Source organism: Bacillus rossius, chromosome 1 (genome assembly GCF_032445375.1).
Source record: "Bacillus rossius redtenbacheri isolate Brsri chromosome 1, Brsri_v3, whole genome shotgun sequence".
Taxonomy (NCBI): Eukaryota; Metazoa; Arthropoda; class Insecta; order Phasmatodea; family Bacillidae; genus Bacillus; species Bacillus rossius.
Genome location: NC_086330.1, coordinates 170,506,006 through 170,521,902, shown reverse-complemented (window position 1 = coordinate 170,521,902; position 15,897 = coordinate 170,506,006). Strand labels below are relative to the sequence as shown.

Sequence of the window (15,897 nt, the reverse complement as noted above, 5' to 3'; positions counted from 1 at the left end):
CTGCAAAAAAGATCCTACACTGTACAGCACCTCTCTGGCGCAGCGGCTGGCTGGGTGACGTCTGAACTGGCCGCGAAAACTACCCACAACGGATGGTGCATATGGGAGCTTGTACAGTTTTTTTTTTTTTTTTTACCTCAAGTACTATGTACTATATTTGAGCCATCACGGTACGCATTTTACCACTTTGTACTTGACTTCAACGAAAATAAAGTGTGGAGCTCAATAACAATGAGATATAGTCCGAAATGTGATCTATGGTACGTTTCCGCTAAGCAATGAAATGTAAGCTATTCCTTTGTTTAGGCGCTCTGTGTTGATAGGTTCACGACTCTGTGTGCTATTACATTTTCTGCGATGCACTTAAGGATGGTTACTACAAGCCAAGTGTGTTATTTTATTTTGTTGTCGTTACTTTTAATCAGTGGGTTTTTTCTGCAAATTTATTATCTTTGTTCTCTTGCTCTTGTTCTACTTGATCACAAGTTTTTTTTCAGTAGATATTTAAATACCTATATTTTAAGCAATATAAGGTTACGCAAGGGACCATGATTATAAAACCTTTCGAGAAATTATATCGCAATTACACTTGGTAAAAATTTGGTTGACCAAATTTGAGACAAACACAAAATGCAAGAGAGCTGTTGTAATAAATTTACAGAAAAAGACCTCAATAATAGTAATTATAAGATGATTGATGTACGTTAGTTAAGTTATTCATGCAATGGGAAATTTTTATTTAATACAAATACTTGGACATACACAATTTCATTTTTGCACTGTTTGCCATTGGGCAAAATTCATACATACATGCAAAATAAGAAATAAAAATTAACTGTTTGTGCCGGTAGATGGGAACAGATGCCAGTTCCCGAAACGTCGCAACTGTTATGTCATAGTAAACCTACTGTTTTCGTCGGTCTTGTCATTGTGTTATTTATATATCTGTTTATCTTAATCGTTGTGTTTGTATATTTGCTGCGTTGTCCAGGTTTTGATATGTCTGCATTTACTGTTATTGTATAAACTGTCTCGTCCGGTGTCGGTACAATTTCGGACACCGAAAATTCCGGACAGCGACAATTCCGGCAAACATATAAACATAATCTCAATGACAAACCCACGTCCTGTGACAATTCCGGACAGCTAAATCATAATCTCACCGAATATCAGGAAATAAAGAAATTGGGGGGGGGGGGGGGGGGGAGAGACTTTTGACTTCTCTCACTTTTAAGTCAAACCTACTTTGGCGTGTTTAAAATCCATTTTTTATTTGTCTTTGGTTTTTTTGTTTTCTTAATAATATTTAAAATCAACGTTCAATCAATTTTTTTGTCTTTGGTTTTTTTGTTTTTATTACTAACATTTAAAATCAACGTTCTATCAATTATTAATGTTTGGTTTTTTGTTTTTTATTACTAATATTTAAAATCAACGTGAATACGCATTGTCAGTGTTGAAATTTTAATCTAAATTTTGTACATAGGCTATGGTTCTCAGATTTTTCTTCCAAGTCTCCAGTGTTTTCGTACTTTTCTCGGCTCAGAATTTTTTCGTCGATATTCTTGTACAACTTTTTTTTCTTTTTTTCCCCTTATAAATTCAGCTCCATCCTCATGTACATAATGTTGGCATTTTAAGCTTCACTTTTCAGGCAACATATTACGTCTTGTACCTTCGGGTGGGGTTTAACAAGACACGCATTTATTTTACTGTTCCAACCCTCTACTGCATTATTGGTTCGGTGCCTTCGCTTATAACAAGTCCATAGCTGCACAGGTATGATGTCATTTTCAAGCAACTGGTCAATGAAGTAATCGAAGAAATCTTATAGTTTTGAGTTTGAGGGTGCTTCTCCGTGGATTATGAGCCACTCTTCGCATACATCTCCAGGTTTGAGGGAAGCCAGAGCTGCACACATCCGGATGCTGAGTCTCAATTCTTCGTTTTATTTATACTCATTCGTTAAAGCCTACGCTTTGTACCTCATGTGGAAGAAACAACCTAAGCTATCAACAGAAGTGAACACTTCTTTGAGTGCCGATATGGCCGCTGACTCGAAATCCACGTTTATTGTCTGAGGATTCCACTCTGGAATTCTCTCAATCACCAACCGAAACACACGAATGCAAGTTTGTTTCTTCTTGTTGGGAAGCAAATCAAAAAGAACAGGAATTACGTTTGTTTCTTTTTCATTGCTTCCTATATCTACACGAATAGTATAGATCTGTGCGAACTGCTTGCTGCAGCTCCGAAATGTACCATCCATGAAAAAGTGGCGTTGAGTTCTAAGGCACTCTCTCCCCATGTCACCAGCTAAACCAATGATTATGTATTCTCTCCCGTTATCTGTTAAAAGGAAGTTACTGCCATCGCTCATCTTTAAACCTTCTTTCGATAACACAACATCCTGACGTTCAGTAGGTACTGCTAATGACCCATGTACCTGGTATTTATGTCGATAAAGAGTCCGCTTAAATGACGACGCATGAGGTAATTCAGTCACGAATTCGTATCCTTTATCGTGTAAAGTGCCCAATTCGTCAGAGTAAACTTTTTCCACGGTAACACACTCTTCTCGTACTATTTTCTTGGCTCTAAAGACAGATTTCATCACGTCAAGTTAAGCAATGTCTGGAATACATTCGTGATCTGACACATTTTAAACTTCCATATTTCTACTATCTAATCTTCCCTTTCAGTTTTTAGTCATTTCTTGTAAGCAAACCCACGTCACAGCACCATCAGTATTGACACGCTTCTTTCGGTAGGCATAAAGCACTGCAGGCTTCCCTTTCTCCGTTTCAATAACTTCCATCACAACGTTGTGGCGCGTCAACAAAGAATGAGCAGCGTAGACTAACTGATTAATAAACTGTCTTAACACTTGGTGTGCGGGTGGGGGAGAGTGCGGGAGGGGAGAGGGTTGTAGTGTGTCAAAAAACCAACAACAGGTGTACATGTCCGAAATTGTCACTGACTGTATACAAATGGTAAAGCTTTGCGAGTCATTGGCCGGAATTGTCGCGAATTTTCCCATTTCCGGAATTGTCTGTGGTCGGAATTGTCGCACAACCGTCTCGTCCTTGTTAGCCCACTGTTTTTGTCTGTGCTGTCATTTTTTTCATGAATTAATTCCTTTCACAGAATTCTCGTGTGGTCAGATATTTAAGTTTGATTGTGTTAGTCTATTGTGGCCAGTCCCTGACTTAAATAGAGAAAAAGATTTTGTTGTTAAATTTACCTTTTTAAAATAATTATTGTATTTTATAGTTTAGTAAATTTTTTAGTATAATTTTGTATAATTTTTATGTTAAGTGTATTTTATGTTAAGTGTACTAAGTAATATTTTTACTATGCAGGCGGAACTTTGCTAGGGAACTTCGCCGGCATTAGTAGGCGGCGGTGTTTGCTGTGGAAAGACTCAAAAACTTGTGCGCGATGTACGATGGCCCGCGCTACGCGAAGTTGGGAGTCCGGACGTACACGATTGATAAAATGCGGTGGCGAGGACTGCGATGACTCGCGCTAAGCACTGCCGAGCCACCACACTAACGCACGCGGTGTAGCGGTGTCAGCGTGAGTGCAAGAACGTCTCGAGTGCATAGCTTGTGACGTCAGAAATTGTAAGAGGTGGGCTTGCGAATAGACAGGCAAGCGCTCAGCGAAGATACTCGCTAATCGGCCGCGGCGGAAGTCGGACCAGCAGTCCGCGAGAATGTTTGTGAGCGAGGCGGAGGCCTGGGAGCCGAAGGCTCGGCCTGTTGGCAAGAACTTTGGCCGTGTGTTTTTAAAAAGGCTTGCTATCGACGATGAAGATCCTGGACTGGTTTGTGAATGCTTTTCGCAATCTGCGACGCAGTAATTTGTGAGTACATTCTGGTTCGATATTGTTGGTAGGACTCAGCTGGTGTTGGTGTTTGCATGGGCATGAAGTTAGCTCCGGAATTATATCACTATAGACTTTAGAAAGAAGAATCGTTGGTTTGAATACATTTCGTGGATACTCCCAGAACAAGTCGTCAGCAAGTCATTTGGCTTTTCTTTCACGCGAAGAAACAGATAATGTGTTAGTCAGCGACAACGCCTGTTAACTGAGTTATTCTAAAGGGACCCCATGAAGAATAAACTAAGAACTTGAGTTTTGATATAATAATAAATAATAAATTATTATTCCTTTAGCTTTTGTAATTTTTATAGTAACTATAGATATTGACTTACAATGATTCTTTTAATTGCGTTTTAGTTTAGTTGCTATGGATCCATTTTGGTATATACACAATTATTTTAAAATCCTGGCACCAAGTAATTTGCGATTTTTTTTTTTGATATCTTAAAAATGTGTACCGGAATAATGTAGAGTATTTTTATAATTTTTTATCAGTATATATTCTTGTTAGCGAATGCCATTATTGAAGTATCCTATTCACGGCTTGATAGTTTTGAGTACGTGAGTTTGTATTTTTACGATCGTGCTTATAAAACAAACAGTAGATGGAAATTGTTTAAAGATGGTTTTCTTTGCAGATTCGGCCAAATCCGAATGCATGGTTTTATTTTAATACTTTCAGCTCTGCTTTTTGACTCAACCCCTGTCGGAGATATTTTCTTCAAAAATTGGTAAAATATTGGAGGATATTTGTGATGTTTCGCTCGGGGTGTACGGATTGTGTGTTCGTCCTCTAAGGAGGACAGCACACACTGTGATGTCGTTGTGTTGTTCATAATACCTGTTTAGATTATTCCTGTGTTTACCTGTTTGTCATCAGCTAATTTAGCGTATTTTCTTTCGGTTTATATTTTCATTCTTATTTCTGATTTTGCATTTATGAATTTTTCCTATGACAAACAGTGCAATGGCGAATGTTCGAGAATTTGTATTAAATGATGAAAGTAATTCCCTGTGAGACAAAATCCATAAAGTTATACAAAAAAAATACCTGTATGGGAATGGTAAATGTGCTAAATAAGTTAGTATATAGAGTTGGTTTAATGCCAGTTTACCTTTTGTTCTGAATGTCCAATACCTGATAGGACACGACGACCCGAGCAAATACGTTCGGCGGCAACAGGAAATTAGTAGCGAGAAAAAAAGGAGGTAGCTGGCCCTTCGCGGGTCCAAACAGCAAACGAGCGAAATGCCGTGTACCTGCGATCTCCACAACGAAAAGACAGAGAGAAAGAGAGAAAGAGAGAGAGAGAGAGAGAGAGAGAGTGGTTACAGTTGAACAGCACAACTTGACCTTTTAACACTGCCGGCCCTTGTTTACACACCAGCGCAAACAGTCACGATGCACTGCTGGCTTTCCTGTCGCACACACGCCTACTCACTGCTGAAAACATAATCCTCTCACGACGTAAAAGTTTGTGAGTAAACTCTTCGACCTTTCAGTTAAAAAATAAAACTGGGTACTATCTGCTTTCCACTAAGAATTATTCATATGCGTGTGAAACTTAGTTTAAAAAAAAAAAAAAAAAAAAAAAAAAAAAAAAAACCTTTTCTAAGTTTACAACGTGTGCACTAGTTTGGCCTGACAAGTAGGCCTACACATTTATATTTACTGTTTAGCATTAATATGCAGCCATAAATTAAAACAGATTATTATAAGTTTAAACTCCCGATAACAGAGATGGTCAAATGTTTGTTTACAAACTGTAACTACATTTCACTAATTAGACTACGAACCTAATTAAAAACATCAAAAAACTGTTCAGGGGCCAGATAAATTAATAGCCTACAAAACATAACAGCATTGTAAAGTGTGCACGATTTAGTTTTTTTTTGTCTTAGGAAGTTGTTAAATTTCCTCTAATCGTATCCGTTAAGTAGTAGGTTTCTTTCTAAATACCATCGTAAGGAATTTATTCCCTTTAATATTTTTTCAATTACAAAAAATACAAAAAGTTATTAATTTACATTTGTTGCAATGGGGTCAAGTATGTTTTTAGGAAATTAATTAACAACGCTATGAAAGTTCAACAGCAGGAGAGACCATAAAACGACCTTTGCACGACTAAAAGACTTTTGAAGTTGTCAGAAATGTTGTAATTTTCAAACGGACCGAAAACGCAATGTAATTGGTTTTGAGGCCACGAGGCTAAAATAGCATGGCGGACATTGGGTTTTACCTACCGTGTCAGAACCTATGTTTACATTGTAAATGTATATTTGTTTTCGCGTCAAAGAAGTAGAACTATACGCAAAACAAAACTGCGAACTTTATTGAATAATCTGTACGTGGCGGAAATTTTTCAACTTTTATGTAAACCTGTGACCTTAATCATGAAACAAATGTTAGACGAGAAGAAGTTTGGTAATGTTTCACATATGATTCTCATCTGGTACATTGAGGTGTTAAACTTACTTAACAGTAATTTGAGATCAACCATTCGTAAAACAAAACTGGGCCCAGTATGTGGTATGAATAAAAATATAACCTAGTTTCACTGGTAAAAAAGATTCTTTCATTACTGGCAAAACAAAACGATAAAAAAACAGTAAATAAATTAAAGCAGAAAACAGAGCGCGTGAAACAACCGTCATTTTTACAACACCGCATAAAACTAAAAAAATAAAAAAGGCACGTACCGAAAAACAAATTTCATTAAATCCAGCTTTCTGCCTCGCAAAGTATGAATAAACAGGCATAACAAAAAAAAACGAATGAAGTACTTCCCATTTGTGAACAGCAGCGAATAACGCGCAGGACATATTATTTAATACAGCTGACAGGCAAACGACTCTTCGTTTCTGGCAGGATAAATTATTCCAGTCGATATAACTCGGTCGTAAAATATAAGTTATTTAAGTAAAAAAAAAATTGGTTACAACGTCTTCGCAAGCTGGTCTGGCCGTTAAACTGTTAATGACACCTAAGTAATGGCTTTATTTAGGTGCAATTAAAAACCGTGACTGCTGACGTGACAAAGTGCTCGTCGAACTCTTGATGGTAAAATATAGTTCATGTTCTTCTCAGAAAACCAAGTTTCCGCTAATTATACACTTATGAAAAGCATTCATTATATTTTTTTTACCGCTTACTATATCCATGTGTACAATTATTTTATGGTAGCGTACATACCTACAAAAATTGTTTCAAAATTATTTTTATTTCGTATCTTGGCAGACTTTGTAAGTGCGTTGTAAATTAAATTTCCTGTTTTAAATTATCACACAGAGCCTTTTTTAACGGGTAGAACCTACGACCGTGGAATAAGGTATTCATTTTTCGCAGAAAAAAAAATTTTTAAATTTAAGTAAGATTTAATCGGCGAGTCACAAAGATTTTAAACCTTAAATTTAATTCATCGTCCATACTAAAACACATTATTGAATACATTTTTACAGTTTTTTGTCCAATCACTATCACATATTCATGCTGTCTCAGTTCTGAATGGTTAAAATCCAGGTCCAAATGTACAGTTTAAAGAGATATTTCTGCAGATGTGTTTTTCGCACTTTTCAGCCACACTGAGACTACAACAAATCAGATAGTACAAATCTAAATAACGTTAGATTCCCTATCAGACCATTTTGCTTTCATCTCCAGACACTTAAAAATATGGTCAATATCAGTTCAAACTTTCAAAAATTTGAAGAATTGATATGGAGAATTTTTTAGGAAACACGTTAAAAAAACACGAAATTTGTATTCTTCTAACACTCTTAGAATCACAAAAGAATGACACATTAATAGTGTAATGGGCGTTTATATATATTTGTTTGTTCGCAAAAAAAATATTTTGCCCATTTTCATTGCCTATCGTAAATAAAATCATCCCAGAATATTTCTGGAGATTTTTAAGGGACTGACAAGTAAGTGGTGTATTTGGGATGATGAGGCAGGATGATAAGTGCGACGCTCACTGGTGTTTCTGGCACGCTATCTTTTTTAAGGCTCTGAACTGGCGCGCAGTCTGCTTGTCGTGTATGGGACAACTAAGAGATCTTAGCGGTAACCAAAACATTATATGGAGGAGAAATGAAGATAAAGGTATAGTTCACGTCCCTTGGGTGCTTCAATAATCTTTACCGGGCGTTTTATGTCTAAAAAATATTCTGAAAAACGCGTTTTAGTCTTTTTCACTATCCTAAAATATAGTTTAAAAACAAAAGTTTGGTAACAGAACTCTCCATTCGCCCTCAGCGTATTCATAATGTTTTTTCCTCAACTGTCACCACTCCGAAAACTTGAGTGGTTTTCAAATCGCAAGGTTTCTTCGGAAGCTCTTCACACCGTGTGTGTGCTCGGGTAGGCAGGGTCCTGAGGATTGAAACTACTTGCGAACTATATTTGCGCATTATTTTTTTGTTTTTCATCACTGAAGACTTGCAAAAAACCCACATTTTTATTTGGAAGAAGGCTGAAATGCATAACGTTGTACACTTTAACTGCGTTATCAATTAACCAGAGGTATAGCCAAGATTTTATGGTGTTATAAAAAGTCTAATTTCGTTATTAAAATTGGATTTATTCATCTTTATAGTCAATAAAAATAAAAAAACACGTGTTTTAATAAGTGCATATCAAATACGATTAAAGTGATTAATTTCTTCAACAATTAGTCATAAGACACTTAAAAATATTGACAAGAAAAAATACTACATGTACTAATGAGAGAAAGATCAACAAAAAACTGTAAATAAAACATGCAATAATCAATAAATCAGTATGCAATAATAAAATCCAAATCAATACACTTATATGCATCTCCTTGTGATGCCTCTCTGTAGGCATTTACTCATACCTGTATAGTAAAAGCAAAAAATTGATTACCTATATTTACTTTTAAAAAACTATATACAGAAACTATTTTTTTACTTAACACGTAAGACAGGCCTATTATTTTTTAAGTGAAAACAAAACTAAAGATTTATGAAATGAATTATATTTTTTATAGCTTAAATTAGGTAACTGAGGTGAATTTTGCTGTATTTCAGAGTCATGAAACGTTACTGACCCCCTTCGGTGTCTGGCAGGGTACTGAATTAATTTCAATGTTAGTTCTGTTTTATCGCCATTCACCATATAATCATGCTTCTGACCATACATAGTTTGGATACGCCCCTAAGGACAAAATATAAATAAACGTATTACATAGCTACAATGATACAATAACACGCAATCCGGCCGGAATATAAAATGTGGCAGACGCCAACGGAAAATTAACTCCGACTTATTTGTGTACAATTGTTTGGAGCTCATCCTGGTGCCATAAAACAAGGAAAATTCTGCAGGTCTCTCTATTCATTGCACGCCTTGAGTAAAACTTTTCCCTCATCGCTAGCTTATTGTTGGTAGCTATAAGCCTAGTATTCTGGCCCTGATTTAACAACCGTTGCTCGTCGTCGCAGCCAGTAAAGGGTCATCTAGAGGCGATTTGATTTTGTAGCTCTGCCATCCGCAATAAAACGTAAGTATACATTCGGCGAACATTTTCGACGCTATACAAAAATTACATACTGTAATTTAACACTTTAGTCACAACTTTTAATTGAGTTAAAACATTCAAATAAGAAATTAAAAAATTTTAACAAAAATAATATCTGATAACCTGTATAAAAATGTTTGGTTATTTATTTATATTGAAATTAACTTACACTAAAGTACCATACAAATTTTAACCTGTCGAAAGGACTGCTTATTGTTTATAAACAAAGGCTACTTTGTTCATATATACACTAACATTTAAATGTATTCAGAAATAACCCGATTTCGTTGACTTTAAAATTGATTAGTATGCATATTTTTACACAAAAATGAGACATTGAAAAACTGTCAAATTTAACGCACGTATAGCATACAATGCTAAAATTTCATGCATCTGAAGCATATTTTTATGTATATTTGTCCAAATATGCGTTTATTATATCACATTTACCGAAAATATCAACAAATTGAGGTACACTTTCTATGAGGAATGATTAAAACATACGTTTGACATGGCCGCGACAATGTTGTGCCTAATTATAGTAAATTGAGGTCTGGTATGGGTTTGCAGATTCGTTTCGTTTCAGACACTTCTTGCCTTTGTTCTGCTTCTGCAGCAGGCCCGTAGTCAGGATCAAACAGTCCAACCGAAATTCTTGCAAAGTCAGCAGACAGTGATTTATTTATTTTTAGATACGCCATTGCAGGTTACACTGTATGTATTGTCCAAGGCGGGTTTTTGTCTGTATTTACTGTTATTGTTGCAACTGTCTCGCCGTTGTCAACCCTACTGTGTTCGTCTGTGCTGTGATATTCTTTCTGAATAATTCCTTCTACGGAAACTATGAGCAAATTTTGACATCAGCTGATTTTTGCTTGTTTCCTGCGAGTTTGCGTGTTCATCTATTTTTCCCGGACCCTGAAGTTCTCTATAGTGTGACCAGCAATAGCTGTATAGGTGACGCCTTCTTGACGACCAGGATACGCGACACGGACACATGCAGTGCAAGTTTGGGAATTCTGGGGGAGTGATCACCCGTGGCTACTTCGAGAGTATCTGTGTGATAAAACACAGTAGCATCGTACGTGTCTCGTGATTGGTCTGAGTTTCTATCAAGTGTGTGTCTATTGCCGGCGCACGTATCACAGAACCTTTGTGCATAATCAAACGCATTCTGAATTTTTTTGGCTTAAATAAAGTTGGTTTTGGGGGGGGGGGGGGGGAAGCAATGGATTCTCTTGCAGACAGCCCCCAATTTCAAGAAAATAAAACCATTGCAGTCTAGGAGGCGTGTAGATTTTTTTTCGCGAAAAATTCTTGCTAATACTGATTGCCTATTGTAAGCAAAACCACCCTAGAATATTCCCCTGAGTGATTAAGCGACCCGCCTAGTCAGGGGTGCATCTGGGTTAGTGGGGTGCTTCTAGCAGAGGCTCTCAACTGACACCGATCCTTCTCGTCGTGTACCTATACGAACACTACGGGGTTTGAGTGTTAACGATACAATTAAATGGCCTACAAATAAAGATAAAGGTGTATTGCAGTCCGTTGAGTGCTTTCGAGAATCTTTACCGTGTGTTCCACGCCTATAAATAGAGATACGAAAATATCGCGCATTAATGAAGTCGCAAGATAGAATGATAACTTTCACACTCTCGCACTGAGTTCATGGATTGGACTGTAATTACTTAGACACGCCCCAATTACCGCCACGAGCCAAGGATGCCCAGCAAGGAGAGGAGTGATCGAATCAGGTAGTGCCAATTAACAAAAATAACACCCTTTCTCGTTATTAAATCAACCAATGGGAAAGCAAACATTGGTTGAGCACACCTATGATTTTCAACTTTACCGTGAGGCCAGACGATTTCGCGAATTTTCCGGGTCTCTGCCTATAAATTACTATGAAAACACGCGTTTTTAGACATTTTGACTCCTTAAAAATACAGTTTAAAAACTAAATACGGAAACAGAACTACTAATCCGCCCTAAGCGTATTCTTAAATGCTTTTCGTTAACAGACCACTCGGTCATGTTGAGCAGTTCTAGATCACGTGGTTTCATCTGAAGCTCGCACGCCGTGTGTGCCCGGGTGGGCGGCGCCTGAGAGTAGCCACTGGGAAGCGATGTCCTTGTGGCTGCACCGGGGCTCGAACCCGGGCCCTCCGGACAAGCGAGTCCAACGAGCCACCGTCTCTAGCGCGCAGGCCATCCAACCCACGAAGTATTCCCGTCACTAGATACAATAAGAAATACTACCATTACACGGTTTGTTTGACTACCGGGCTAGACGCCACAGCCCTCCTCATACTCCTCATCTACCCAGTGACTACGAAAAATACGCGTAGGGCTGGAAATATTCGTGGGTTCAATGACCTCCAGGCCCGACTCCACGATCCTCTAGGTACTCGGGCAAACGTCACCAGTTCAGTGGCTGCTGACTTGTGAGGAGTCGCAGCTCGGTAACTTGTGATTCGATACTTCTTTGATTAAGATGTCTCTAACTGGCCAGGATTCCTCCAGATTAGCAGTGAACCAGTTGTAGAAACTGCACAATGATGTAATTATTTGAATTTTAACATATTACGAAATGAATCCGCGAATTTTTCCGGCATCTACAGATAAACTTTAGACCCTAGAGAGAAAACTTATTTGTTTGCCTTAACAAACTATGTGTTATTTTTGTACATAGCCTAATAAATATATGTAGCCTATACACTATGTGTACCCAAATAAACTGAAGGTTTATATTTTTACGCGAATAAACGTAAAATTTGGCAAAGCCTAACTAAATATGTTGTTACAGAAAGTGAATAAAAGTTTCGCCGTATACTAACAAATATAGTGGGATCTTTGGGAAAAGTTGGTATGTCCATTATCTGAGATATGATGTTTTATTATTAATTACCAAGTTGAAGAGAACGATATCTCAGGTCACAAGAAGTCAGGAAGTTCAAAACATATTTGTATGAATGTTGCATCTCAAATTTGTTTTACAACTGACACCTAATTACTTGTATGAAATATATTTATTAAAGTTACAAAATTTTCCCAATAAGGATAATTATTTGCATTTGCATGGAAACATTTCTGCTTCTGAAGCTAAAATCACGCTACCGCGATGGGCACGATGCGTTGGACGTGAATATTGCTCTAACCAATCACATTCGACACATCCGTGACGTCAGCGCGACATAAATGACGGACTCGACGAACTTTCCGCGATTACAAAATATTTTTATTTCTGTCGTTCAGAATATTGTTATCGAAGGATGATAAAACTGGTGCGTAAGTAATACTATTATGTCTATTATTTGCAAATATTAAAATTTTTATTCAACCACAGCTATTTGTTTTCCAACTGAAAGTTTAATATTTATTAGGCCAAAACATGTTCCTCTCAAACACGTCTATTAAAATAAACCTGCAAGTTTCGGTGGCTGTCGTATTTTGTTGTGTCTGTAAAGGCAATAAACATTTTATGGTTAATCGTTTGTTTTTTTCTCGCGTAGGTGAAAATTGCATGTTCTTAAGGGGGATTAGGCCTCGCCATCTTGCAATTACAAATATTTTGATACAGCTTGCAATGAATATTCCGTGCTAAACGTCTTGCCTTAGCATGTCATATAACTCAGCTTTGGCTACTTGCTGAAGTCAATACTTGTTACTGGTGTGATTAGCATGAGAGTTGTAGTCGCCCACGTGAGATAATAAGTTATTTCCTCGCGGGCTTACAGACTAGAGCCTGCTAGTAAATATGTGGTTGCAATAAGGTACAGAAAGTCCGGGAGATATTATTTATGCCTTTATATGCGAAAATTGGGATAAATAATTCAAAATTATATTTATAGAAAAAAAATAAAAAATCCAAGATGGCGGGGCCTTACTCACCTTGATAACGTGGTGTTTATATGTCGTATTGCATCGCGCTATTGAAACTCCACGGCTATGCCGACAAAAGGAAACAGCAGGCGGTCCACAATCCACTGAGCCCTGCCAAGTTCACCGTAACAGCAGCGCGAAATAACCTGTTTTTTGCTAATAGACAAGTTGTGCAATACACACAGTTCACATCTACAGTATGGCCACAGTTACGTTTAGTTTATTTATTTATTTGATTTGATACCTCTCAGCTCTCCCTATACAGCATTGGGTAGAGTAATTTCGTGAATTCGTAAAGGAACGGAAATGTGTAACAACCATGGTGCTGCCTTCTGTGGCGGATGGCGCTAATCAAAGATCACATATACAAAAATAAACTTTATAGTATTAACTTGTTGATGAATTTCAAAAAGAAGGGGAGTATTTTAATCAAATTCGTTGTGGCAAATTAGGTACAAATCCGGGGTTTATTATTTTCTTTTCAAACCTCTTTCGCTTTTATCGGAACCATTTAATTTTTATCGTTTAAAATTTCGCTCTGCATATCAAAATATTCGATAGTCGACGTAGCTGTTCTCGCTGAGAATTCCAGTGGCGGGAGCGGAGAACTACGTGCGTCCGGGAATGTAGTTGAAAACACCATTTGCGTATTTTATGATGCTCTTCATTATTTTCAAGAGTTCTGCGTTAAACTTCGTGTCCGAGTTTCGTTTATAAACTGTATTTTCAACGTGAGAACACGCGAATTAGCTCGTTACCGAGGTTAGATGTTACACGTCACTGGCGGGTACTGAAAGACCCGCGCGCCCTCGGTCTCCCTCGACGAGGGGACGACGAGGGACCGCGAGTTAAGAAGGGGCGAAGAGGTATGACGAGGTATGACGAGGGGTGTCTTGGGCGGGGAGGGGCGGACAGAGGCACGACGCGCAGGCGCGCTGCACTCACCTGGCCACCTGCAGCCGACGATCTCCACGCGCATGCACACGGTGCGCATGTGCTCGCTGAAAGGCACGAAGCGTAGCCTGGAGGCCAGCACGGGCGGGTCCAGCTTCTGCTCCACCATGGTGTAGGTGTCGGTGTTGCCCGGGATGAACTGCAACACCATCAGCCCTGCATCGGCACACGAGCGCCTTACAGCTTACACTTACTTGGCGCGATAAAAAAAAAAAAAACTAACTAGAATTTTGCATGCAAATATTTATATTAATTAAAATGACTGGAGTGATATTATAACTACGGCTGGTATTTACTTCGTAAGCGCGAACGTCTTATTTCCAACATAAATGTCGCATGCGCGTCACAGAAGATTTCGTTTCTGGCGATAAGGTTTACAGTGACACATAGCACACTTACATGAATACACTTGCAAATAGACGTGAAAAGTTGTATAAACACGATCTCTATAACTTATATTCACGATAAATAAATGTTTTAATTATTAGGACCAGTATCCATTATTAATCACTAAAGTATAAGATTTAAAAGCACATACATATATTTTATTTTTATGTAACTTTTTTTTTTTTTCATGAAGCCTTTTTCTCAACGTTTAATGTTGCGTACGCAACGTAAAGATACAGTATATTTTTTTTATAATTCGCCTAAAGATTAATAACTTCAAAAATTTCACCTCCAATTTACGAAGAATGCTGGGATCTTCATAGATTTACGGACATGACTACAAACGAATATTCTTGGTATATTAACAAATAATTCAAAAACTGGTTAAGACTACAATAATAATACTCTTCTTTTGTCAACGTGTGCGTCTAGCTTTGCTTAGAATGAATCATACAACTCGGAAGTCGAAATACGGCGTAGTATCTAAGATGATTCAGTTATTTGAAATTATGAAGAACACTTCGTTTATTCAAGTTTAATTGTTGGTTGAAAAGTCCATAAACTTAGTGAAATTTCAAAAAGTGCATCAACCCGACATCAGCACATCACCCTGACATCGGTAGGGCATCAGCTTGACATTAGTCTGACACGTCTGCCTCGGAGAACTGCAACATTACCGTCACTCCCTGGCGCCAGGATGAACTCCACACACACTTGCACACAAGTAACTCGGTGTCTACTGTCCACTGGCTGCTCCCACATTTTACCACTCGGCCTGATGGCCTGTGATTTTATAATTCTATTCTTTTGTAATGTCCTTCGGGACGAGTCATAATTTTCCTGTGGTGCAATGAGAACGCAGTTAATAACGAGAATTTTGCACGTGTATTTTCATTACTTATGTAATTTCTTTTGAAAATTTCTCAAAACAAACCTTAACACGGTCTTAAACATATTTGGGAGAGAACTTTCATATTTAAACAGCTTCTTCAGTAAATGAAAAAAAACCAACTAGAAAGTAATTATTCAAATTACTCAGGATAAGATGGAACGGACTATAATTGACTGGACATAAAAAACAAGTCACTGCGTTTCTTTATTGTCAGCGATAGAGAGGTTGCAAGTTACCGCTGTAAATGCCGGGAATCGATGCAGTTCTGAGTCCCTGCTCGAGAGTACGGAAGGCAGAGTAATGAGAGGGGCCTACGCTGGGATGCCGCACGGCCCTGCGGGTGGAAGTGA

General features: G+C 37.9%; 1 protein-coding gene across 1 annotated transcript in view; it reads right to left on the bottom strand.

Annotated features, from left to right (window-relative positions):
- LOC134527103 (discoidin domain-containing receptor tyrosine kinase B) overlaps positions 1-15,897 on the bottom strand; it is a 1,309,463-nt gene that overhangs the window by 387,082 nt on the left and 906,484 nt on the right. The window contains exon 5 of the mRNA XM_063359455.1: positions 14,260-14,407. Within this exon, the coding sequence (XP_063215525.1) occupies positions 14,260-14,407 (148 nt within the window). The remainder of the gene's footprint in view (positions 1-14,259; positions 14,408-15,897) is intronic.